At 43.6% G+C, this 26,946-nt stretch overlaps 1 protein-coding gene across 2 annotated transcripts in view; it reads right to left on the bottom strand.

Annotated features, from left to right (window-relative positions):
* Positions 1-26,946, bottom strand: part of LOC147027046 (acyl-CoA desaturase 1-like) — a 35,667-nt gene that overhangs the window by 4,322 nt on the left and 4,399 nt on the right. For both annotated transcript variants that reach the window (XM_085883145.1, XM_085883144.1), the window contains 3 exons: positions 19,751-19,881; positions 10,614-10,819; positions 145-377 (listed from right to left, as the gene is read on the bottom strand). In XM_085883145.1, coding sequence (XP_085739271.1) covers positions 145-377; positions 10,614-10,819; positions 19,751-19,881 — 570 coding nt within the window. The remainder of the gene's footprint in view (positions 1-144; positions 378-10,613; positions 10,820-19,750; positions 19,882-26,946) is intronic.

The following is a 26,946-nucleotide window of genomic DNA, read 5'->3' as shown; positions in this document are numbered from 1 at the left end:
TTGAAATATTCAGTTAAAATAGTTTGAAAAGATCAAATACAAAGCAAACATGATGCATGGAGAAAAATGATGAACAAAAATTCCAACCAAATTTGTAGCTTATTGTGGTTCAAAATTAGCAAAAGACTACACCTGTTTACTCACCAATAGCAGCGAAGACCACAAAGCGGTTCTCACGTGGGTTGATTGTGCAGTCATATGGACGCATGCCATACATGTGCGCAGCACTGTTCACCAACCATGTGCAGTTCAAAACCAAAATGTAACGCAGCACCGCTGCCAGGAAGTATGCATTCCAGAGGCTCTCTCCCCACAAAGCCCATGGTACAACGGTTGGTATCACAAAGCACAAGACAATCACCGATGGCTTGTACAACCTGCAGGCAGAGATGACGTGTACATTCAGTTTAATTGTCACTTTGACATTATGCTTGTTCAAATGGGTACTTTTCCAAAAGCCTACATTAATGCAATGACAAATTATGCTGAAAAAATTGATACACTCAATCAATAGCTTCATAAGTTTTAACAAAACATTGGTATCAATGTGAATGTGGGGTGTTTGGGTTGAAGACAATGAAAGATGCACAAAGTAGATGAAGCAACAAACATGGGCTTTTTGGTTTTTACAAAAGTATATGAACACACACACACACACACACACACCTCTGATAATTCACAATATTTAGAACATATCAATACTAAAGCACATCATAGATCAGAGATATAGATAGAGGAATCACTTGTAATTGCTTCCTTTCTAATGTATAAAGTCTGGTCTTCTTCGACTTTTTTTTGAAAAGCCCATTGTGGTTGCATTCTCAAAGCAGCCAATTAATTAAAGTAAAACAATTAGTGATCACAACGACTGCTTTATTTAAAAGTTTAAAGCTATAGTAATTTAAAAAAATAGGAGGTGGAAAAGGTGCTCGTTGTCGTTGCCTAGCAACCTGTTCTGATGTCAGCTCCATTGTCTCGCAAGACCCACAAAGAGCAGACTGAGGCTGCACAGGCAGACTTCAATTCGTGGATATTTTCATTGAGGCTGAAGGAAAAATGGCTTCAAACAAAACTCAAAAACAAACAAAACCCGAAAAACGACCGAACGACCAAACAAACAAACTCAATTTCCATTTTATTTATTCGTATGCAGACAGAGGCTACTTGGCTGCATCATTTTCTGTGGGCATGGCTGTACTGCTGAAGAAATGCCACTGTTACCACCGAGCTCATCCTCATTTTGCTGACCTCAGATGGATGACAGGCTGAGTCAACCCGCCTGGTGTTAATTCAATGAAGGGGTCTTGAACTCAAGATCCTAAAATGTTAAGCCAGCCACCTTAACCATTAAGCCAACATCCATCCATTCATTTGGACCATACTCTGTGCAGAGCGTTGGTGCTGCCAAAGCAGTCTCCTTGGCTATTGGGCACAATCTTGGACAGATCACCACTCCGCCACAGGATACCAGCAAGCTGGCACTCATTTTGCCGACCTCGGAAGGATGACGGGCAGAGTCAACCCCACCTGGTATTAATTAAACAGTTGAGCAGGATTTGAACTCAGGATCCGAGGATCCCAAGCCCACCACCCTAACCATTAAGCTAACACCAGTCTTTTAACCCATAATGTGCGGTTTTTAATCTGCTAATAGCTGTGTTACCTGTCCTGGAAAGCAGAGTGAAGCTGACCTTTGAGGCATTTGTCATTCTTTGCACAAAAGCCCATAAAGTGAAGCAATAACGTCGTGTCCGCCCTAGAGAAGATGAATATGTGGTTGTAGGGATCGAGGCAAGGCAAAAAAATAAATCTGGTTTGTTGTGATGTCACTCGTAACCAGTGTTTGTTGGTTTTAAAATCGAGAGAAGAGAAATAAAACTTCATACAAAACCAATTTTGTGCTCACGCCTTCTTCAAAATTGTCGGCCTTGACATCACACATTCAATTTTTTTTTCTTAGATAAAGCTTTTCATTGAGAGTCAATTAAGAATAAAAGGATAATGAAGCAGGGAAATGTGTTGCAGTCAAACGTGGCGAGATTTCATGAGATCTCATTGTGGGAAAGCAAATCAGACAAGGCCAGGCTGAACAAAGTGATAAATGTGTCTCTTCCCAGGCCCTATATAAATCGAGGTCTCTCTTTTGCTACCATGAAGGGTTAACCAATGCCTGAATCGTCAGCTCCTCGATGCCTCCCACAGGGGTATTTAGCATACCTCTATCAACATCCATCAAGGTTAAATGCAACCACATAATGTACTCCACTCAAAACTATCCAACGAAAGTCTGGCATTCGCTTTGCAAATGTAATTTATGGTTCAGTCACAAAAAGGGACTACTTTCATAACAACTATTCAACAGAACCAATTAATATGCTATTTCACAGACATTTTAGCTTCAAATAAATCAGACAAATTGGCTTTTAGAGCCACAATCATTTTACAACACATACTGTTACGAATCTGGACGCCATTTGCACACAGACAGAGAGCAGCCCCTGCAGTTCAGTTATTTTGATAAGTATGTGTTTATAGTCAGGGTCCCGTCCTTCTGTCTAATGGGAATTTCGTGTGCGCGCTTCGAGTTGCTTTTATAGTTAGGTTTTTTTTATATCTTTAAATCTTCATCCTTCGTTTTCGCACCATCGCCATCCATCGCCCACGTGCAGCGTGTCACGCACAGGGGTGAGGTTCCCTCCACCCACCGTGAGCTCGTCCAATCAACGGTGGCCACGAGTCGCCCGACAACCCCTCGTCCAATCTGGAGGTGAGTACCTCAAAGCGTTTTCCCTCGACCCGCGGGGAGAGGAAGGATAAGACGAGTTGGCGAGCCGTCGTCAAAGATAAGGTTCGCCCCGTCGTCAAAGAAGGAAGAGGAGGAAGCCTCGTCTTGCCTGCTGGCGTCTTGTCTGGTCCATTCCCGTGCTGGCTGGTGTCCGTAGCGTCGTTCCTGGTCCCTGGTGCTTGGTGCTGCGTTGTTGGCGGCGGGTTCGAGTTCCGCCACCGGACAAGCTCGACCAGACTGCACGAGGCGGGCAGGTGCAAATAAAGGCCGTGGCCACCATTTCTTTGGGTATGCGTGTGTGTGTGTGTGTGTGTGTGTGTGTGTGTGTGTGTGTGTGTGTGTGTGTGTGTGTGTGTGTGTGTGTGTGTGTGTGTGGCGCCAGTCTGTTAAGTAGAATCGGTCTAAGTGCCCTGTGTTCATTGTACATTACATTTCTTTATTCGGATAACTCTGCTCTTTGTGTGCTCCCCTAACCTATTATTGCTTATAAATAAACCCCCGTGTTAAATGTGCCAGCTCGTTTTCTGTGCTTTCTCCCATTGGTCCAGCACAGTGCGTTCATTTGGTCCGGCGCGGCTTTGGTAACTTCCGCTCGGTTACGCGTCAGTAACAGAGACTCGGTTCGGACAAAGTCGGCCGAGGGTGTGGTTTCCCCAGTAGCTAGACCGCGTGGTTATTTAGGTATATTGGAGATCGAGACAATTAAACCTACGCCACGTGGTCAAAACATCGGTGTCCACGGTCTGCTAAGGGACCCGTGACCTTTGAGTTGTCCAAGGGTCACGACCTAAATTCCGGGTGTTCGGTGGGAGACGATTCTACTGCTCCACCTAATGGTCGTTTATCGCTGCTGAACCCCGGCCCACAACAATACATCCAACTTGTCGTTTTCATCATCACACCATTTGAAAGCCTTTATCCCTGAGCAGGGGTCAGCTTTTTGCAGGCTCCAATCCTGGTACCCTTTCTTAGGGCAATGTTTTTCCGGCCGGATGCCCTTCCTGACGCCAACCCTTTAGTCGCCTTCGACCCTGCAGGGATAATTACCAGTATACTGGTGCTCATTTCGCCGACCTTCAGAAGGATGACAGGCTGAGTCAACCCCCTGATGCTAACTCAGCAGCCAGCGGGGCTCGAACTCAGGACTCCAAGGATCCCAAGCCACCGCCTTAACCACGAAGCCACACCAGGCTCATCCAAATTGTCGTTTTCATTTATTAAAAATAAACAAATAATTAAACTTCACCACAAAATGAGACTTGATATTTTTGGCAAAATTGGCTCACGGATAAAATACGTGATTTATTTGTTTTATCACTGTCGGGTATGTGCTTCAAGGACGGGTGATGGGATTTGATAGTACGGGAGGGCCGTGGAACAAAAACAATCTCGAAACAAATGAATAAATGGAGAAACAACAACAATCCTGTGAAAATTGGTTTTGAAAAGCATTGCCAACCAGAATGCCGTGAAGTCGTCCGGCATGGCGAATGCTGAGGAGAGTCTACTTTTGACAGGTCCCGAACTTAATAAAGTGAGGAATTGTAAGTAAATTTATATGCCTTAAGCAGACTTGTAAGAATGTTGATCATGGTGACAATGTGTGAAGTAGGAAGAGAAGGAAAGTAGGCAGATAAAGGAACAGACATTTATTTTATAGTATAGTTTATATATTCCTGTTTTTAATGTAACATACTCGTCAAATGAATGAAGATTTCTGTTATAAACATTCATTTCCAACGTTTTCATGCTTCTTCATTTGCATGCAGCACAAGGCTGCAGGGTAGCATCGTTGGCTGAAGGCATGGCTGTGCCCGCGGTAGGTTAAGGCAGGATTTTATCATTTGTTCAGGGTGCTGGCGATAGCTCTCCTACTCTTCGCGAAGGACACTGTGGGATCAATTAACGTCCTCCAACAAATGCCGGCTGACGGGACGCCCGGTTTAACGTCCGTCCAAGGGATGGCACTCACATTAATGAATCACCGGGACGATATTTTATGGCTGGGTCAGGATTCAAACCCAAACTACACCGCTTTGAGGCGATTGTACGTGCCTCGAGGTCATCCTGTTAGCCCACTTATTATTACTCATGAGTATGCTTGAAAGAGGAACAAACCATCTTTCATTGTGCTTACAGAGGTAAAAATAAAACGCAATATAACTTGCGTGTTAAAATGCCATTAAGCTCTGCTTTAAATTGGAGGTGACATTTTATTTTGGAATCATGAAACAAGACGTTAAAATTCAAGATAGCTGGCAGGTATGTAAAGTATTTCAATATTTTGAAAGGGACAAGAGTACTTTCCAATCTCCAATAGTAAATATTAAAAACTGTCCAATTACTATTTTACAATTGTTCCTCTATAAACATAAAAATTGTGACATCTAACTTCTAGTGGAAATATTTGCAGTTTGATAAAGGTATGGAAGTGCGAGTTGACAAAGTGTAAATAAAAAAACAAGGCAACGGAGTGATGGTTGAATACAAGAAGCAAAGGATTAAAAAAAAAATTTGATACATAGTCTAGGCTCGTGGAAGAGCTTGTACTAATGAGTACATTGAATGGATCAGGATGCAACAGGACAAAAGGAAAGCAGAAAGAGGGGAGGAAACACCAACAGCAGAGCCGAAGGCCAAGACAGAGGAGGTGGACAAACAATGGGTGTGGGGAGGAACGGGGGCAGGAGAGAATGCATGGGGTGGACAAGATAGATACAGAAGGGAACACTCAGGAGGGAAAACTGAAAATTTGAGAGGAGGGATTGGAGTGGGGTTAACGAGGGTAAAAAACAATCATGGTTTTGGATTGGGGACAATTTGAGATGTTGATAAACAGCCGCCTTGAAGACCTGGAGAGAAGAATAGGATTGAAGAGAATGTGGAAGTTGGTTCTACAGGTGGGGGGGGGAGAAGAGGAACAAATGAGTGGAGGTGAGCAGTGTTATTGGATTTAGGTGGGTTGATGGTAGACATTGTGTGCCCTGCAGAAACATGTTGGGGGGGGGGGTGGGGACAAAGCACAGAAAGAGCAGAGGGTGCCCATAGATTCTGCTTCATTGTGGGATATTCCAATAAAGAGAGAGCCAGACAGAGAGAGAAAGAGAGAGCCAGACAGACAGACAGACAGACAAGGAGCTAGAATGGAGTCAAGGTGGTCAAAATAATACTTGAATTAAAATTATATGGAGTTCTTTCATCTTTTTAGTTTATTTCAAACATAGGCAACTCATTCCTACATTCTTTGTTGAGCAGTTCCATAAATGACGTTTAGGGAAGATTATATCTCACCTTGGTGTATGCATTTAACATCGCTCCATTGTATCGTGCTCTCTCTTACCTTTTGTCCTCATATTATGCTCATCATGGGCAAGCAATGTGTTATTGCAGGGTGCTCAAACAACCGTGCTGACGTGACCTATTCACCTTCCCAAATACCACGAGATTTGTGGTGAATACAAGGTGTATGAAGTGACCATCCCATAATGGAGGTGTTTATAGCAGTGACTTTCATGCGTGACTCGTTCAAAGTTGGACCTCAAGTGAAGGCAGAATTTGGGTTTTATCTCTCTGATCAAATAAAGACAAAATAATGGAACCCTACCAACAATATTTTCTGTGCTGGATACATAATCCAAGGTCTTGATATGACAACCTTGTATCTGTGGTGAAATGCTCATGCATGGCATCTATACAAAATGTACATGTGGGTTTTCTAACAACCAGTCACTGAGCTATTCATGTGCGATACCCATACAATCACGTTGATTTTGTTACCATCTGATACCCAAGCAGTCGTGCTCATTACCGTGTGTTACACAGACACAATTATTGATATTTGATTGTAAATGTTATAGTTTTTGCTTTCCTACACCTTAGTAGGGTTGCCAGGATGGCCTAGAGGTATGCACAATCACCCCTAAGCTGTCTAGCCTGGTTAAGAAACTCGACACGGCTATAAACTGTCATCCCGGTGTTTCACAGGCAGGGCGATTCATCAATGTGTGTTCAGTCCCTCAGATAGACGTTAAACCGGGCGTCCTGTCTGCCAGCATTGGTTGGTGGACGTTAAGCATCCCATGATGTCCGTCGCGAAGAGTAGGCGAGCTATCGCAGGCTACCCGAACCAATTGCAAATTCCTGCCATAACTGCTGCTGGGATGGTCATGGCAAACCACACAGGATAACCCTGCCAATAAAATGATTTGGCACCACTGACACTATGCAACGCAGTACGGTACATCAGGGACACCTTGGTGAACAAATAACCTTCAATATATTGCATTAATCAGAATATATCTCTTGAAAATGGCATGCTTGTAATCTCATACCATCAATGATGCTCCTTGGTTATAAACACAGCAAACACACAACTCATTGGCATCAGAGCTCACCTTTCCATTACAGCCTTCAGTTAATGAAAACTGTCTACCTGCAAGGAATTTTTTTTACTTATTTTGGTGGTGGCGATGAAAGTTGGTGCTGTACCGAGTAGTGAGCCGTTCTTGTCAAGGCTATCAATGTGAGCATTGACATTTGGGCGAGGTCATCAGGATGGTGGCCGATTTTTAACGGCTGCAAAAACCAGAGCTTCGTAACAACTTCATCTGGAGCTGCCTGTGTACTAAATATCTGTTTTGGGGACTTTGAGATCTGAGTTTGCATTGGTGACTGTCCGCAAGATCTTGTGCCAAGGGGACAATAGTCTTGCAAGCGTCGTACTGGCTGTGCTGGAGTGTTGGCAATAGTTCCATCTCACAGAAGCTGCCTTTCTTCTCCCAGCTGTATTCGCCTACTGTTCCACATCTCCAGTTACTACAGCTCCTTTTACAAAGCAGCTTCATCGATTACATCACCAGCGTGCACAACATCCCTCTCTACTTCCACTCTTCCTCAGCTGCCTGTAACTGTGAAACCTTCTATCCATCTTTCTCCTCATTCTGTGTGTACCTCCAAGGCCATCCTGCCAACCTCACATTCAAAAGCAAAATAACATATATTTATTAGCTCGCCTGTTCGAAGAACAGAGCTATAGCGATACCCCCGGCATGAGCGTGAGCATCAGTGTGAAAATGTTAAAGTTTTTGGTGCAAGTTATTTAGAAGCTTGCCATTCATTTAATATGTGGACTCGGGATGCTGATATTTGGCATGGAGGTTCCTTTGGAGTATATTATTGATGTAGAAGTTGAAATAAAAAAAATTCAAATTTTTTTACTTTTTGACCTGTATTGACCTTAACTTTTTTGTAGCACATCAACGTTAAAGTTTTTTTCCTTTCTAATGTTTTTATCTACCACGCTATTTTTTTACTGATTACAATATACAAATACATATATTGCTTTAAAATTATTTGGATCAGACTTCACTGGAATGCTTTATGAAAAATATTATTAGACAAGTCTTTTTAAAACAATAAATGTATAAACAGGCGAGCATTGGGTGGCTTTGACACCAACTCTCTGGTTTTATTAATGCATGCATGCAACTAACTCGGGGAATCAAAACAAAACACATGGCCTTATGATGTGCAAATCAGTCACATTGTTTGGTTATTAATATGGTATTAGTAAACGCATTACAATAGAAAAGGAGTTAATAGGCAGCAATTGCTCAAATCAGTGGTTATTAGGGGCATCAACCGTTGTAGGAATTTCCATAATTTACAGAAACAGACCCATTGAGCAAGAGTTCAAATTATTTTTGCAAATAGTTTCACAATGTTCATGTCGTGACATCGTTGAAACTGCAGGATAAATGTTGGAACGAAGCAGTTTCCTGAAAATACAAGCTCAACGTTGGAAACAGGCTTTCGTGAGCGAACTGATCAAATGTTTGTTTCCTGGAGATAAATTCAAAACTACGAGCTCACCACCTAATTACACGTTCACAGCATCAGTTGACGATTAATCGGCCACATTTGGTTTCAGAGATGAACAATCATAACCTTCTACTCAGTGTTGACATGGTTCCAAGTGGTTACCTGCATCCGTAATGATGGAGCGTCACCAGGGTGTTGAGACCGACCATTATGGAAGACAAGTAAGTGCTTTGTATGTCTGTGCACTCCATGAACTATCTATTTACAATATCTTTGAAATCACATTTTGAATATAATGCCTGTCATTTCAATGATACTAAAAAACATTGACATGAGTGGAATTTGGACTATGCTTGCATGTTTGGGCCAAATTTGCTGTGCAAACGTATTGTAGCACAAGGAAAGTCAACATCATCTCAAAGAAATTTCAACTCTGTCAAAAAAATTTTTAAAAGAAGAAATACATCGCTTTCAGCGAACTGAGTTGAGCAAACGTATGACACACATCACGTGCCACAGACAAGTTCTAACGTAAATCTATCGAATTAATGTGATTACGTTTCATTCATGTATTTGCGATTTTGCTTGTTACCCTCACCAGAGGAGAGGGTATTACATTTGGGTCTATCTGTTTGTTTATCCGCACGGAACGTGCTTACGTAAGCCAAAAAATGCTTCATAGTGGTAACTAGTAAACCACATTATATATTTTTTTTCAACAGAATATCTATATAAAGTATGTACAATTAGAATGTGAGTATGACAGTACGTACGTCCATAAAACCACACAAAACAAGTCCTGGCGAGAGTCTGCAATGTTTGATTGCCCGTTCTAGTTTATGATTGTGCAAAAAAACTTCATATGTTATTCTCCTTAAAATAAATTGATTGATCGTGCTTTTTCGAACATCAACATCCGTTTTACACGTGCAAACAAATTTACTACAACTGCCCGAGCTCTGACCTTTGACAAATATTCCGATTAACCCCCCCTCCCTCCCCCCAACAACACATTCATCACTTTCAACCGTACATTGTTCAACTGGCGAGTATCTTTTTTACAAGTCATTTGTTTTGAAGATTACATCCTCCTCAAGCTGTTTCCAAAGATTTTGACTACAATTTCAGGTGCGTTGTCACTAGTTCCCAATTTATCCAGGATCTGCCATGACAATAAATAAGGCCCAACTAAGGACATACGTGTTGAAGAGTTAGACTTCACCTGGATAAAAACCTGTTTGTTTCCCCAGGAACTGTTTGTCGCTTTATAACGAGCAACAGGATTTCAAGGCACAAGTTACAATGGCGATCCACAATATTGCACATTTACCAAAAATATTCTCCCACCAGCCAGCACTACCGCAGCACCCCAACAATTGACAAGTAATCGTATTCACGGCAACCTCAGCTTTGAAGTCGACATACCTGACATCAACAATTTCATCTTCTAAAAGGTAACATCCACATTGATCTTTTCACAACATTAACTAGAGCGAAGTCAATGTCATGTCATCACAAATCCCCATGCTCCCCACTGAAACATGGCAAAACGTTCCACCAAGAATGACCCAATGTCAAATTTTGAATTAAAAACAATCTTCTCTTTTGATCCCTGTGACAAGTCCCTACCTCTGGGACATGAACCAGGAGCCTAACCAAAAAAAAAAAAAACGTGACATATTCCATGAGCCTCCCAATGTTGATCACATCAACTACCACCCTGACTACGATACACAACAATGTCAGGAGTATGTCAACATGAAAAACCTGTTGAACAGTAATATACACAATATTTACTAATTGGCATTTCACCGGGTCCCCCTTGCTCGATCTAAAATGAAAACAAAAATATTGAAAAGTACAATGCAAGTATTCATATACTAGTGTTTGTAAATATTGTGATCACACTTCACCTCTCAATTTAAATTGTGGAAATTTTTTTTGGAGGTTACAAAAACGTACATAAAACCAATGTATCACGTCAGAATACCAGTAATCTAGGCCTCACCTGCGCTGCCATACGACTACAGGGTCATTGTAGAGGTCACTGAGGTCAAGACGCTTCCCACCAGCAATGACCTCAGGTCTTTTTCTGAGCAGTAGCCAGCCCATGTGAGAGAAGAAAAATCCCCGACGTGCATCGTGAGGATCTGCATCGGTCTCAGAGTATTTGTGGTGCACACGATGATCACGTGACCATTCAAATATATCATTCTGCAAATCAAAACAAAAAGTTTAAAGGGAATGAATGAGTTTAAAGTCATAGCAAAGATTAAACAAACAAAAATTCACTCATTCTCGTAATTCACTCCTGATTACAAATTTTATTCAACAACAATAGAAACAGCGTACATATAAATACAGTGGGACCCGCTTAATAGAATCATGGTTAATAGAATCACCCGTATTATAGAATCAAAATCGTTGAGACCGATTCCATTCTATCTAAATGTACACAATTTTTCCCGTTTATTAGAATCAAAAACCCGCTTAATAGAATCAGCTGATGGCCATCCACTTCGACAGTTCAGCGCCGACTGGCCGCACAGTTCCAACTTTTGCCACCAGGCGGCTGACGTCACGCTAAAAATAACGCTATGCCACTACAGTGATTTTGGTAGTCATTGTACAGATAGGCAGACGGCTGACAGCTGCAGTCTAAGCACTAGGCGTGTCGTCATTTCCACGATGGACAGAAAACGAAAGCGGACGGATTGTTCAAACATTGATAAAGCACAAATCCTGAGGGACTATGACGCTTTGCCCAGAATGAGCCAACGAGAAGCTGCAGACAAGTTGGAAATTAACCAGCCGATCCTATGCAAGATTCTGAAAGATCGAGAGGCCATTCTGAAAGGTCAAGTGGATTCGTCTTCTTCTCAGAAACGCAAGCGAAGCGGCAACGCACCCGATGTCGAATCAGCAATGGTCAAGTGGATTCAAACTTCTAGAGAAAAGGAAGCACCGCTTTCTGGACCTCTGATGCGGGAGAAAGCGGCTCAGTTCGCGGAAAAGTTCAACAACAAGAAGTTCAGTGCGACAAACGGCTGGATTGACCGGTTCAAGAAAAGACATGGAATCGTCCACAAGAAACTTCACTGAGAGGCAGCGGCAGCTGACGTAGGAGGGAAACAACAATGGCTGGACCATGTGTTTCGGATCTCGTAGAAGGCTTCACGGCTGATGAGATCTGGAATGCTGACGAAACCGGGTTGTATTTTCGGGCCTTACCAGACGGAACGTTCCTCTTCAAGGGAGATCAGCACTGCGGTGGGAAAAAGCCAAAGGAAAGAATCACGGTGCTTTTTTGCTGCTCGATGACTGGTGCTAAGCGTCCTCCTTTCGGTATTGGGAAAAGCAAGAATCCACGGTGTTTCAAAGGCCTCAAAACAATTCCAGTTCGCTACAGAGCCAATTCCTCCGCATGGATGACAGGTTTCCTCTTCACTGAATGGCTCGATGAGTGGAATCGCGAGCTTCGGCGTCATGACCAGAAAGCGTTGCTTCTCATCGACAACTGTCCGGCACATCCCCAATCACTTCAACTGTCGCACATTACTGTGGCATTTCTCCCGCCGAACACAACCTCTGTTCTTCAACCGTTAGATCAGGGAATTATCCGTTCATTCAAAGCTCATTACCGCCGTGCCATGCTACGAAAAGTGCTCACTGAGATTGACAACGAGGATGGAGCAATGACAGCGAGTGACTTGGCGAAAAAGATAACGATCCTCGACGCTATGCTGTTATATAGCGTCGATGCTACGCTATATGAAAGGGTCGAGAGCAATGACGACGACGAGTTAGCCAACCCTCTTCAAATGGATCCCGACCAATGGCAGGACTTCGTCAACATGGACGCCACTCTCCAAACCAGAGACGATGATGTCACAGACGAAGCCATCGTTTCGGCAGTCCAACGCGAAATGGGAATTGCTACTGACGCAGACTATGACGCCGACACTAAAGTGGAGGAAGAGGAGGAAGAGGAGATCTCTGTCCCGACCATCAAGGAAATGATGTCTGCAGCTAAGACGATCAGGCTTGGTTTGCTATCACATGGGTTCAGTGACATGGCCTTCCTGCGCAAACTTGACAAGGAGGTCACCGCCATTGCCTCAGACTCATTAAAGCAGGCAACAATCGACAATTTTTTCATTACAGAGTAGGCTCATTGACAAAACTATGTTGTTTTGCTTTGAAAAGTACATATGTACTGTACGTGTAATTGTTTTATTTTCAGTAGTAAGTTACATTGTTTTGAGCAAGTGTGTCATATAAATCAAACTAAATGCTGAGTATTTGTCTCCGTATGTGTACTCGACATTTGATCCGCTTGATACTCCACAACTCTGGTGAACTCGGATATTAGAATCACCCGCTTATTAGAATCAAATTTGTCCGGCCCAAAGTGATTCTATTAAGCGGGTCCCACTGTACGTATAAATTAAATGTTCCGCCAGCCCACATGATCCACATCTGTAATAAGCTTTGGCAAAGTGAAATCTTCACCCTGCCTTGACTGTGGGCACAGGCGTTCTTTCCTGGTTTAAAACCATTGTGGACCAACCAACACGCAAGTATCGAGCAGGATATCATCCTCCTATCCTGTACATTTGCTGGTGAAGAAGTAATTTCTTTTCAGACTACCATTTGTTTTAATGACTCCAATTATTCCCAGTTACACATGGGATCAGCTGGGTATGTTAATGGCCCAAGTCTTTTACAAACCAATAAGCTGGGCCTGGCGTTCAGCTGAAGGTGTCAGGAATTTGTAATTTGTTCAGGAAGTCGGCAATAACTCACATACTCTTCACAAAGGACACCATGGGATATTTAATGTCTAATGACCAGCACTGGCAGATAGGGTCCTCGAGATTAACATCCTTCGGATGGACGTTTCATTTCACTCATATGAAATTTCAAAAAAATGGCTCGTGTTGTTATAGAAAATAGTCCGTAGTATCTGCATCACTAATAACATTTGATCTCTCTTCATAAATGAGGGAGAAGATACGATTTGAAATCGACGATTTTCGCAAATTTGACAGCCTCGTGACATTGACCTCGACCTTGGACGACCTTGAAAGTTATATTGTTGTGCATGTCTTATCGATCTCTATCCATTCCACTATTGGTTATTTGTATCCACTTGGTTTGATTGTGGACGGACGGACATACGGACAGACTTCGAGACTGTTATTATAAGGTCACCTCGACCGAGATGATAGAGATGACCTAAAAACAGAGTACACAGCTTAAAAATCAAGTGTACATACCACTAAGTCCAAGTCGAAGATAGACTGCCGGCCCTATAAAATAATTTATTGTACAGTGCAAGATACAACAATCTTTTACAGCTTGAATTCCAGAGCACAACCATCAGGGGGGGGGGGGGCGTGCAAGATCAGGTTTGCAGGAGAAATAAAAAAATAATAATAAACCAATGTCACCCGCAGGGTGACCCATATCTTGCCAAAAGTGTGACTTCTTTAAGGTCACACTGAGGTGAACAGAGCTGCTATCCACCAGGAGCGACTCCTTGAGGAATATCTGCCTACGAGAGATTCCGATGAGAATCGTTCTACAGAGTAACCATGAAAAATGTGTTTGCCTCATAACGTCATAATGTCTCAAGCTTGACATATCTAGAAAGCACTCATCGAGGTGTTCAATTTGAGGTACTACACGATATGGTTCCTAAAACTTGAAAATTTGACCTTGGGGTCAAATATGTTTGACCTCAGGCGCTAACCATGAAGGTCAAGGCCAATCGCCACCAAAAACTAATCAGCTGAGCGCCAGATCATATACTACATTCCCATAAAGTTTGGAGACGATTAGATTAAAATTACTCAAAAAATAAGGGTTTCGTCGACTCTCCTGATTTGCAACAAAGTGACCTTGACCTTTGACCTTGACCTTCAAAATTTTATGCGCTGAAAGGGACCTCTATAGGCCTCTGATATGCGAAGTTACAAAAATTTCCAATGATAACTGTGCTCTGCAGAGTGATTTATACGTGATTTCAGACAAAAAAAAAATAAAAAAAAAATAACTGTATGAACGTCAAGGCCAATCGCCACCAAAAATTAATCAGCTGAGCGCCAGACCATGAACTATATTCCCATGAAGTTTGAAGACGATCCGATCAAAATTACTCAAAAAATAAGGGTTTCGTTGACTCCCCTGATTTGCGACAAAGTGACCTTGACCTTTGACCTTCAAAATTTTGTCCGCTGAAAGGGACGTCTATAGGCCTCTGCTATGCGAAGTTACAAAAATTTCCAATGATAACTGTGATCTGCAGAATTTTTTATACGTGATTACAGACAAACAAAAAAATAAATAAATAAATAAAAACTGTCACTCGCAGGGTGACCCGTATCTTGCCAAAAGGTGACAACGTGTGACTTCTTTAAGGTCACACTGAGTTGAACAGAGCCGCTATCCACCAGGAGCGACTCCTTGAGGAATATCTGCCTACGAGAGATTCCGATGAGAATCGTTCTACAGAGTAACCATGAAAAATATGCGTTTGCCTCATAACGTCACCAAATGACGTCATAATGTCTCAAGCTTGACATATCTAGAAAGCACTCATCGAGGTGTTCAATGCCAAACTTTTAATAATAAATATTCTAATTATCACAGCATCAATTGAAACAGAAGGCAGATGAGAGTTCACTAGATGAACTTGCTTCAACTGTTGTGCTAAAATGATGGAGAGAAGGAATTGAATGCAAAGTAGAGCGCAATGAATAGGGATAAACAATGAGCATATTATTCCGATAATCCGTAATTTTTCCACGTACACTACATGGCCAAAAGTATGTGGACACCCCTTCTAATTAGTGGATTCAGCTATTTCAGTCACACCCATTGCTGAGAAGTGTATAAAATTAAGCACACAGCCATGCAATCTCCATAGACAAACATTGGCAGTAGAATGGGCCACACTGAAGAGCCCAGGGACTTTCAATATGGCACCGTCACAGGATGCCACCTTTCCAAGAAGTCAGTTCATCAAATATCTGCCCTGCTCGAGCTGAGCCATTCAACTGCAAGTGCTGTTATTGTGAAGCGGAAACATCTAGGAGGAACAACAACTCAGCTGTGAATAGGTAGGCCACACAAGCTCACAGAATGGGACTGCTGATTGGTGAAGCGAGTAGTGTGGAAAAATCGTCTGTCGTCAGTTGTAACACTCACTAACACTAACCAAACTGACTGGAAGCAAGGTCAGCACAAACACTGTTCGTTGGGAGCTTCATGAAATGGGTTTCCATGGCTGAATAGCCACACACAACCCTAAGATCACCATGCACAATGCCAAGCATTGGCTGGAGTGGTGTAAAGCTCACCGCCATTGGACTCTGGAGCAGTGGAAACAAGTTCTCTGGAGTGATGAATCACGCTTCACCATCTGGCAGTCCGACGGATGAATCTGGGTTTGGCGGATGCCAGGAGAATGCTACCTGTGTGAATGCGTAGTGCCAACTGTAAAGTTTGGTGAAGGAGGTTGTTTTTGATGGTTCGGGCAGGGCCCCTTAGTTCCAGTAGAGGGAAATCTTAATGCGACAGCATACAATGACATTCTCGACAATTCTGTGCTTCCAACATTGTGGCAAGTTTGGAGGAAGGCCCTTTCCTGTTTCAGCATGACAATGACCCCATGCACAAAGCAAGGTCCATACAGAAATGGTTTATCTAGATCGGTGTCGAAGAACTTGACTGGCCTGCACAGAGCCCTGACCTCAACACCATCAAACACCTTTGGGATGAATTGGAACACTGACTGAGAGCCACACCTAATCGCCAAACAACAGTGCCCGACCTCACAAATACTCTTGTGGCTGAATGGAAGCAAATCCCCGCAGCAATGTTCCAACATCTAGTGGAAAGCCTTCCCAGAAGAATGGAGACTGTTATAGCAGCAAAGGTGGGGGGGGAGGGGGACCAATTCCATATTAATGCCCATGATTTTGGAATGAGATGTTGGACGAGCAGGTGTCCACAGACTTTTGGCCATGCAATGTATGTGATGCTTCATCGGGTCGCACAAACGTTGGTTCAGAATGCACGACTGAATAATTAAGAGCGGAATTTCTGCATACAAGGCCAACGCAGCCACAACACAGCTCTAAGAGATTATGCTTAATGGCGATTTCTACACAAATCCGGAAATGATGGTTTATTACTCGTTTTGGGAGTGACACTTGTATTAAAGTGAAAGGCAAAATATTAGAGTTGGATGAATACTGGAAACCTAAATACATTTATTATCTTGCCAAAACGAAGTTTTTGCAAGATATGTTAGTCAGCTTGTATGTTTTTTTATTTTATTTTTTTATTTTTTTGTTTGTCTGTAATCACGTACCGATCACTCTGCAGAGCACAGTTATCATTGGAAATTTTTGTAACTTCGCATATCAGAGTCCTATAGAGGTTCCTTTCAGCGCATAAAATTTTCAAGGTCAAAGGTCAAGGTCACTTTGTCGCAAATCAGGGGAGTCGACAAAACCCTTATTTTTTGAGTAATTTTGATCGGATAGTCTTCAAACTTCATGGTAATATAGTTCATGGTCTGGCGCTCAGCTGATTAATTTTTGGTGGCGATCGGCCTTGACCTTCATGGTTAGCGCTGGAGGTCGAAAGTTTTTGACCCCAAGGTCAAATTTTGAAATCTTAGGTACCATATCGTGTAATACCTCAAATTGAACACCTCGATGAGTGCTTTCTAGATATGTCAAGCTTGAGACATTATGACGTCATTTGGTGACGTTATGAGGAAAACAAATATTTTTCATGGTTACTCTGTAGAACGATTCTCATCGGAATCTCTCGTAGGCAGATATTCCTCAAGGAGTCGCTCCTGGTGGATAGCAGCTCTGTTCACCTCAGTGTGACCTAAAAGAAGAAGTCACACGTGGTCACCTTTTGGCAAGATACGGGTCACCCTGCGGGTGACATTGGTTTTTTATTTGTTTGTTTATTTATTTACATTAAAACAAATATCAAAGATTCTGTTTTTGGAAATTGTAGCATAAAGCAGAATGGTTACTCCCCAACAAAAATAAAGAGGTTGGCATCCATGTTAATAAAGTCTGGAATGGCAATATGCAATCTTCTACACCCACTTGAGCTGAAAGTTCAATGGAAGATTAAGCAAGCTTACAATAGTTACTCCTGAAGTAAAACATGACTGTGTTGAATTTGAAGAGCGAGGCTGTGAAGAATTTAATAATTTAAGTTGTTGCAGCAATTCTGACCACATTTCATGGACGCGTGTGCGTGCGAGACTTGCGAAAATTGAAGATTTTTCAAGTATATTGGTTGGTTTTGTGCGTTATTCTGTCTGTCTTTATTTGTTTTTAAGTCAATCGCCTCGAGATCACAATTTTAAACCAATCTTCACCAAATGGTAGAGTTCGTCATAAGTAAGAAACCTATCATTTTGAGGTCAAAACATCAACATAAGCCAAAGGTCAACATCTTTTGGTGAGATTTCTAAAATCCTCAATTTCCATCTGATTGACTTGAAATTTGAAGAGCATTTGCAAATTTGGTCATTGAATTCAACCACCAATTATTTTAAGGTCAAATTTGTTTCATGGATTTTGCAAGTATTGTGCTCTGCATGATATCTTTCTTCTTTTTTGCTTGTTTGTCGAGCTACTCCTCCTCCTGCAGCTCTATGCTGATTCCATCTTGACTTGCCACATAGGATCAACATGACTATAATTAGTGTATAGGGGTGGGGTTTAAAATAAAATCTTTTTAGTGTATAGGGGTGGGGTTTAAAATAAAATCTTCACCGGTGATCTTGGGGGGAGGGGGGGGTTGGTGGTGGGGAAGAAGCAAATTTTTGATGTAAACATGTATTGTGTAACGCCGATCCAGGTGGGAGAGGATATTGAAAGTCCCTACCCTTTGCAGTACAGCATTTCTGTCCCCACATTTTCCAGTGCAGCGAGGCGCTTTGAATTATGAGCAGTAGGTCTGTTTTTGCTACATTCATTTAACCCAGGTTATTTTATTTTATTTCGCGAGCAATTGAGGCAGCTATCAGTTGCCTATACACCACCCAAATAAAGGTATGCATCAGAAGAACACATTACATGCTTGGAACAAGATTGCCCACAGGGAGGATACTCTGCAAGTTATTCATAAAATTAAGTTATCAGACTTTGACGTAGAGTGTCCAAATGCTCAACGTACAACAACAGCATGCATTTCGAAGAGTTGTATTGGTCGAGGGTGGCCCGTGTCATTTCATGGCTTTCCTCTGGTTTAGCTCCCTCTGCCCTCTCAAGCCCTCTGACACAACACAGATCCAGGATATACGTGTTCTTCCCTCTTCAATTATACTCTTCCCTCCAGTGCTTAAGCCTTTAAACAAGCAATGCCCAAGCATCTCATGTCCTCCCCTTCTGTACCTGCAATCTGTTCTTCCCACATCCAATTATTGATGTCTAATGTTGTGAAGAGATGGATGTTGCTGTGGATGTGACTTTAAGAAGACGAAATTGTTGATATCTGATTGGTATGTAGACTTCAAAGCTGAGATTGTTTGAATTGTTTGGGTACTGCAGGAGTGTTGTTGGGAGAATATTTTTGGTAAATGTGCGATACTGTAGATCGCCACTGTAACTTGTGCCGTGAAATCCTGCAGCTCGTTATAAAGAGACATACAGTTCCTGGGGAACAAACAGGTCCATCCAGTAAAATCTAACTCTTTGTTGTGCATGTCCTTGGGCCTTATTTATTGTCATGGCAAATCCTGGACAAGCAATCTAGGTTTCTGTAGCTGGGAGGAGAAACAAAAACGTTTCATCCACGATTAAAATAACAACCTCTTTACCTCCACAAGTTAAGCAGAAATGGGTATGAAGATACTACGAGTCACCAGTGCTGTGAACAAAAGGCTGGATTTTGACATGGCCACCATACTTGAATGGACCATCAATAATGCAAAGCATTGACTGTGTCTCCTAAGCCCATTGAGCTGTGTCTCGCTCTGACTCGCTCTCCTTTTACGAAAAAAATAATTAAATAAAAAAAAGTATCCAAATTACTCTCAAGTGGTGGAATGACTTCTGTGTCTGAATTACATGCCAATGACAAAATTTCCAATTCACATACCTGGAAGGCCATGGAATTGGCAACTGCAAGCAAAATGCGTAACGGCAAGCTGGCTTTGTAGGAACGATGACTCCAAAGTCGATGCACACCTGCAGTGATTCCCAGTGCCGAGAAGACAAAGCAAAAAACACCTATAGGGTGGAGGGAAAAAAAAACACAACCAGGAAGAGGCTATTGGGATTCTCATGATTCTTCAGGATACAGAAATAGGATATATTAAAAGTGTTAAGTTCATGGGGTAGGGGCAGTCATGAGGATTTAAGGTTTTAACAGCTGTGTCTTTCACATCGTTCATAGGACTTTTGAACCATGTATTAGGTGGAAGAGGTGTTTTCATGCGAGAACACCAGAGTCGACCACCCCAATACCCCCGTCTACAGGTTGCGGACAGTGGAATGAATTTCAGACATGAGGCTTAGCTGCATAAGCAGCCAGGGACAATCTGGCGAAGATTGGTGAGGGCGAAGTTTGGTGAGGGCGAAGTTGGTTCACCGGTGGAATGGTTATGCTTAAAAATCCTTCAAATAACCAATGATGCAATCTCCTGGCGAGTCAGTGGCACCATAAAACCTCTCCTCACACCGTATTGTGAATTATCCATGTTGGAGCAAAGCGAGGAGAAGAAAAATGATGCAATGCCAATAGCCTGGAGGTCATTAGGCTTGGTTGCCAATTCTCCTAGTACAGTGGTTCTTAACCTGGGTTCGACCGAACCCCAGGGGTTCGGTGAGTCAGTCTTAGGGGTTCGGTGAAAGCCCTCCGAAACATTGCAATTTTGCTATAATTTGCTTTCAGTCCAAATAAATTTTATTTATTTTTTGTTTCAGGATCAGGATGTCAAGTAAATTTAGTCGCATTGCCAATTTAGTCACGAGTCCAACAAAATTCAGCCTTCAACTCGACGAGACCACCGACGTTTCTAATTTGAGCCAGCTCATCGTATCTGTGCATTATGTCAAGGGAGACGAGCTCACGGAAGAGTTTCTGTTCTGCAAGCCTCTCACAACGACTATTAAAGCAGCAGACGTGAAGAAACTTGTGGACGACTTCTTCAGAAGCAACGGTCTTTCGTGGAACATGGTGTCTGCAGTTTGCTCGGACGGGGCTCCAGCCATGCTGGGCGCAACTCTGGTTTTGGAGCGCTGGTGAAGGCCGATGCACCACTTGTCACTATCACGCAGTGTGTCCTGCACAGACACGTGCTGGAATCAAAAACTCTGCCTCCAGAACTGGCCAATGTTCTGAAAATCGTCGTTGAAACTGTGAATTACGTGCGAAGCAGTGCTCTGAATAATCGCATCTTCAGAGAGCTGTGCAATAAAATCGGCTCTGAATTCGAAGTCCTTCTCTCCCACTCTAACGTTCGGAGGTTATCACGAGGGAAGGTACTGAGGTGCGTTTTTGCCTTGCGTGTAGAATTATCCCTGTTTCTACGAGAGCACCAGCATCGCCATGCAACTCATTTCGAAGAATCAAAGTTCATCCTGGCATTGGCGTACATGGCTGACATCTTCGACGCACTCAACCATCTCAATTGCCAGATGCAAGGTGGTGGAGTGAATGTCATCGAAGCTGAAGAAAAGCTGAGCGCTTTTCGAAAGAAGTTTCTGTTGTGGAGGTGGCGAACAGAGAAGGACAGCTTCGCGAACTTTCCGCTACTGGACGAGTGCGTGAGCGGAATTGAAGATGATTCTGAAGTTGGAGGCACTGTTATAACAAGGGAACTGAAGCAATCGATTGCCATGCACTTTGATGAGCTGGGAAAGTCATTCGATGGATATTTCCCTGACCAAGCACAACACCCAGCATGGGTGAGACAGCCATTTACTTTCGGCGTTGCAACGGCAGATGTCAACGATCAATACCTCGACGACCTCATCGAACTTCAGCAGAGCCAGACTCAACAACAACTCTTCGGCACAACAACGCTCTCAACGTTTTGGTGCCGCCAAATGGAAGGGTATCCTCTCATCGCTAAAATTGCCCTTGAGATCCTCATGCCGTTCGTTATCACGCATCTCTGTGAGCATGCATTTTTGAAACTGCTGGACATCAAAACAAAGAAAAGGAGCAGACTTACATGCGAAATTGATATGAGGGTGGCCCTTGCCAAAACAAAGCCACGCATTTTCCAGATCGCCTCAAAAAAAAACAAGAACAAAAATCGCATTAAGATCCAATTCTTATTATCCAAATATACTTTTGAATTTTGATGCAATTTGATTTTTATTTTTCTATTAATTAAAATTGAATTTATTCTTCTTATTATACAAATATACTCGTGAATTTTGATGCAATTTTTTTTTTCATTTTTGTATTAATTAAAATTGAAATTTTTGGTAAAATTTGAGGGGTTCGGCGAGTGTACAGAGGTTTTTGTTTGGGTCCGGCGCCTCTGAAAAGGTTAAGAACCACTGTCCTAGTAGCTGATGACTACAAAACTAATCTATCCTCGGTGGCAGTGGCAATGCACTGCAGTCATAACCAGTTGAAAGCAATGTCATGACGATAAGTGGATGTCAACAAAAAATATATATTTAAGGACACGTTATCGGCTGAAGACGTCTGAAGTGGCCCAGTTGTGGGGATGGGTCGAATCATTTTAGCATCGTCAAAGTAAGAAATTCCTGTCATGGGTGGAACTGCCCGGGAACCAGGTCAGGTGTCATGGTCTGTCAAAAGCAAGTCTTCTGGCCATGGGCTAGTCTTAAGCAGATGCCGGGGATTGCTCCGCCTCTATGCCAGTGCTGGCTATCATTGGCTGTCGTTGGCTGATGGGTGTCACGAGATTCATGGAAATGCACCAAGAGCAGAAAATTGTGACATGGCACAACTTCATAAAAACTCAAGCCCTGCACCAAGAGCTTGCTCTCTCGCTTCAACTTTGTGGCTCGACAGAGCTCATCCTTTTGTTGTGTCGTCACGGGTGTGCATGCTCATCTGTTTCATGCCCGCTCTGTAGGCATTTCCAAAAAGAACGGCGTCTTGTAAAATTTATAACAAATCTGACACGTCCTAAAAGGAGCTTCCTATGATGAAAACAAGGAAGCCAACTGACCTTGCCATGTTAGCATTGTCACTTCAGCCAGACATTTTGATCGTACTATACCTGTATGTATTGTAGCCACAAACGGTGAAAGTGTGGCTAATTTCTTATGATTCTTGCTCAATATATTGAAGTATGTCATATCACAAATGGGTTCGCTTACCTGTCACCATGACAATACTTTTGTCAACATGAATGTTCGCAAGAGCAATAGCAATGAACATTCAAATTAACACTTGAAACTTTGTTTTGTAACAAATGTTAATAAACAACTGGTTTTTGCCTCATCCCTGATGGAATGTCTTGATTTGATCTGGACAATAGGGTTTAAAGTCGGCTTTGCAGATAAAAGAAAGCTTGGAGGTAAGGTGGATGGCAGAGAGGGTAGAGATCTTGAGATACCTTTATGGATTGAGCAAAAGATTGGCATATGCAGTTTAACATAAAGAAATGTGAGGTGTGGGGATGGGTAATAATAAAGTGGAGACTATTTTATGCAAGGGGCAATCTTGGAATGTGGGATACAGGACCTGGAGGTGGTAATACATATGCAGGGTAAGCAGACAGCACAGTGTCAAACAGCCATATGTAAAGCAAACAGTTTTAGGATGTATTCATTGGGGGATAAATTACAAATCAAGAGGTGGTGTTAACACGTACAGGAATTCAGTGAGGCCCCATCTATATATTAATACTAAAGGACCAATTTTGTGCTCCTCCTAGCGGTCACGTCAGGTTTTTCTCGGTACTGTGACCTGGACTGAAAGAAACTTTGTACCTGTAAGAGTGCATCGCACAGAGTGGCAATAGTCAAACTTCAACTCTGAAGCAGAATAAACACTTTTTGTTTCACATTCGTTTACATGGCGACGTGTGACGTCACCGCTGAGAGGCATAAGGACGTCATGACATCATCGGTCATTCGCTGATGTCATTACGTCTGTCGTCGACAGACTGTCACCGCTGAGAGGTGTAATTCCACTCCTCGAAAATAGCGTCTGCAATGTAAAACCCTCTTCTGCACATGCTGACTACCTCAGAATGTGAATTTGACACAAAAAATGTAACAAGAAACATTGTATCTATATATTAATACTGAAGGACCAATTTTGTGCTCCTCCGAGCGGTCGCGTCACGTTTTTCTCGGTACTGTGACCTGAGAAGTTTTGACATGGTGTTTGTATGTCAAAGTAGACACGTGCACAAATCAGGGGACTTCTTCACAAGTAGTGTACACCAAAAATGTCGTGTACAAGGACGTTTTGTAGGCCTCATTAGGTAAGGCCATGGAGTACATCGACTGGGATCCGGCTCTTACAAGAGCCGCCACTGGTTGTCATATTGGGCTCATGGAACGGAATCCGTCTGACGGGGTTTCGGCTAGTCCAGATTATAATATACAGCTTTGGTCACTGCATCTGAGGAAGGACATAGCTGCCACACAAAGGGTTCAGTGTAGAGTTATGAGATTGATTTCGGGACGAGCTAGACAAAGGCTATGATGAACGGCTGAAGGAGACAGGACTTTGAATATTAGAAAGGAGGTGATTACGAGGGGATATGACAGATGTTGAAGGTAATGAAGTTGGGAGGAGAAAATCAAATGTGTACAAAATTTTACGCTGGAAAGCTACTACATAGTGGTCATCAGCCTTTATGAGTCATACCTTTTATTGTTGTGCATAACATGGAGGAGTACATGGGTGTTGGGAGAACTGGTAGGTAACTTGGGTATGGATGGGTGATTCTGTGCTGTTCTTGCGTATCACAGTTTGGCTGCCAGGTCAGGTCAGGTATGGGAGCATGTGCCAGAACAGCGCGTCGCTGCGTCCACTTTCCGCCGGTACTCCAGGGGCCTCCGTCTGGCCATCCCCCAGGCAGATGCCAGGCCCATCCCCATCTCCTTGAGATGATGGTCAACCTGCTGCAACCATGAGGCACGTGGTCGGCCCACTGGCCTCCTCCACTCATGAGACTCCCTCGCTGAGAGAATCTGGTGAGCAGGATCAGCGTCAGGAAAACGAGCCACATGTCCATACAGCCGCAGCTGACGCTCACGGACTATGCAGGTAACAAATCTCATCCGAGTCTCTCTCAGCAACCGCTCGTTGGACACAAAATCCGACCAGCGATAGCCAAGGATTCTCCGAAGAGACCTGGTACCAAAGGAATTAAGTCTCCGTCTCAGATCCTTGGTCAAAGTCCGAGTCTCGCACCCATAGAGCAAGACTGGAAGTACCAAGGACCTGAAGACTCGGACTTTCGTCCTCCCGCACAGGTACCGGCAGCGCCACACCCCATGATCCAGTGAATCCATGACTCCCCAGGCCCGACCCAGACGTCTATTGACCTCCGGCTCACAACCTGCGGAGACATGAATATCACTGCCAAGGTAAGTGAATCTATCCACGACCTCAACATCCTCACTACAAACAGACACAGACAGGACAGCAGCATCCAAGATGTCACCGAAAGCCTGGATCTTTGTTTTGACCCAAGAAATCCGTAATCCCAACGGCTCCGACTCCTCATTCAGGACCTCGAGGGCCCCCAAGAGGATGTCTAAAGTCTCCGCAAAGATGACTGCATCATCTGCAAAATCAGGTCCGAGATCTTGACATTGCCAAACGATGCACCGCAACTTGATCTCTCCGACATCCTCCCAAAAATCCAGTCCATACAAGTGCTGAAAAGTGTGGGGGCAAGTACACATCCCTGACGAACTCCAGTAACAACTGGAAATAAGTCAGAGGCGGTACCACCACACTTCACAGCACTCTCAGTACCAAGTAGAAGTTCAGACATCAGATCGATCAGTTTCGGTGGCACCCCACGAAGACCAAGAATCCTCCAGAGGACATCCCGATTCACTGAATCGAACGCTTTACTGAGATCAACATAGGCTGCAAGCAGCCCCTGCCGAAACCTCGTCTGGGATCAGTGAGGACACGAAGAGCAAGGATACGGTCAATCGTTGACCTCTTTGGTGTAAAGCCTGACTGCTCTGGACGCTGGTGCTCAAGCAGATGGTGGCGAACCCTATCAAGAATTATCCGAGCAAAGACCATGCCCGGCACTGAGAGCAGCGTCACCCCTCGGTAGTTGTTGCAGTCTTGGCGATCACCCTTCCCTTTCCAGAGAGGGACAACAAGGCCCCTCTTCCAGTCAGTTGGGATGATGCCTGTGTTCCAGGCAGAGCACAAAACTGCATGCAACGACGCGAGTGCAGCATTTCCACCAGCCTTGAGAAGTTCAGCATGGATGCCACAGATCCCTGGAGCTTTGCCCCGTTTCAACTGGTTCACCGCAGCCCGTGTTTCCACAAGCGATGGTGGACCACAGTTATTCGAGGGTCAGCAACAGGGATTGTAACACCCTTGACGTCCAACTCGACAGCTGGGGGATCAGCCTGGTACAACCGCTCAAAGTAACCGGCCCAGCGGGCCTTCACTTCAGACTCCTCTGTCAAGAGCCTACCACTCTCTGCTCGAACTGCAGTGCTCCGAGGGATGGGCTTGGATGAACGTAATGCGAATTCCCCTGTAAGCCGGGACGAGAATCACCTGTCCACAGGTGATGCTCTACCCCCTCACAGATTCCTCGCACATAGGCCTCCTTGTCCACCCTCAGTGCACGTACAGTTTTACGCCTCAGCTCCCTGAACAGCTCAGCTCTGCCATTCAGCCTGGCCCTGCGACTCTGGTCAATGGTATCCAGTGTCCCTTGAGAGACAAAATTCTTCTTTGCCCTGCGGTGAACTCCAAGGCATCCACCGGCAACATCAAGGACGGTGGTCTTGAAGGTGCTCCACAACTCTTCAGGACCCCCCAAAGCACCCAGACCCCCAAGTGTCCACTCAGCCTGTTCGCAAACTCCTCAGCTACTCTCTCATCCCTGAGCTTGGCAACATCCAGCCTAGGCTGGGATGGTACCATTCTCCAGGATTTAAGGTGCAGCTTTAGAGTTGCTACAACAAGCCTGTGGTCAGTATTGAGGAACTGAGCACTCCGGTAGACCCTGCAGTTCTGGATCATCCTCCAACGACCGTCAATGAGGACATGGTCAATCTCCTTTGCCACACCGCCAGCGTTGGAATACCAAGTCCAGCGATGAGCTTGCGGGCGCTGAAACCATGAACCAGCCACCCTAA

The sequence above is a fragment of the Eptatretus burgeri genome, chromosome 5 (assembly GCF_056783735.1).
Source record: "Eptatretus burgeri isolate ZD-2024b chromosome 5, Ebu_testis_v1, whole genome shotgun sequence".
In the NCBI taxonomy this organism is placed as follows: Eukaryota; Metazoa; Chordata; class Myxini; order Myxiniformes; family Myxinidae; genus Eptatretus; species Eptatretus burgeri.
This window is presented reverse-complemented; position numbering and strand designations above follow the sequence as displayed.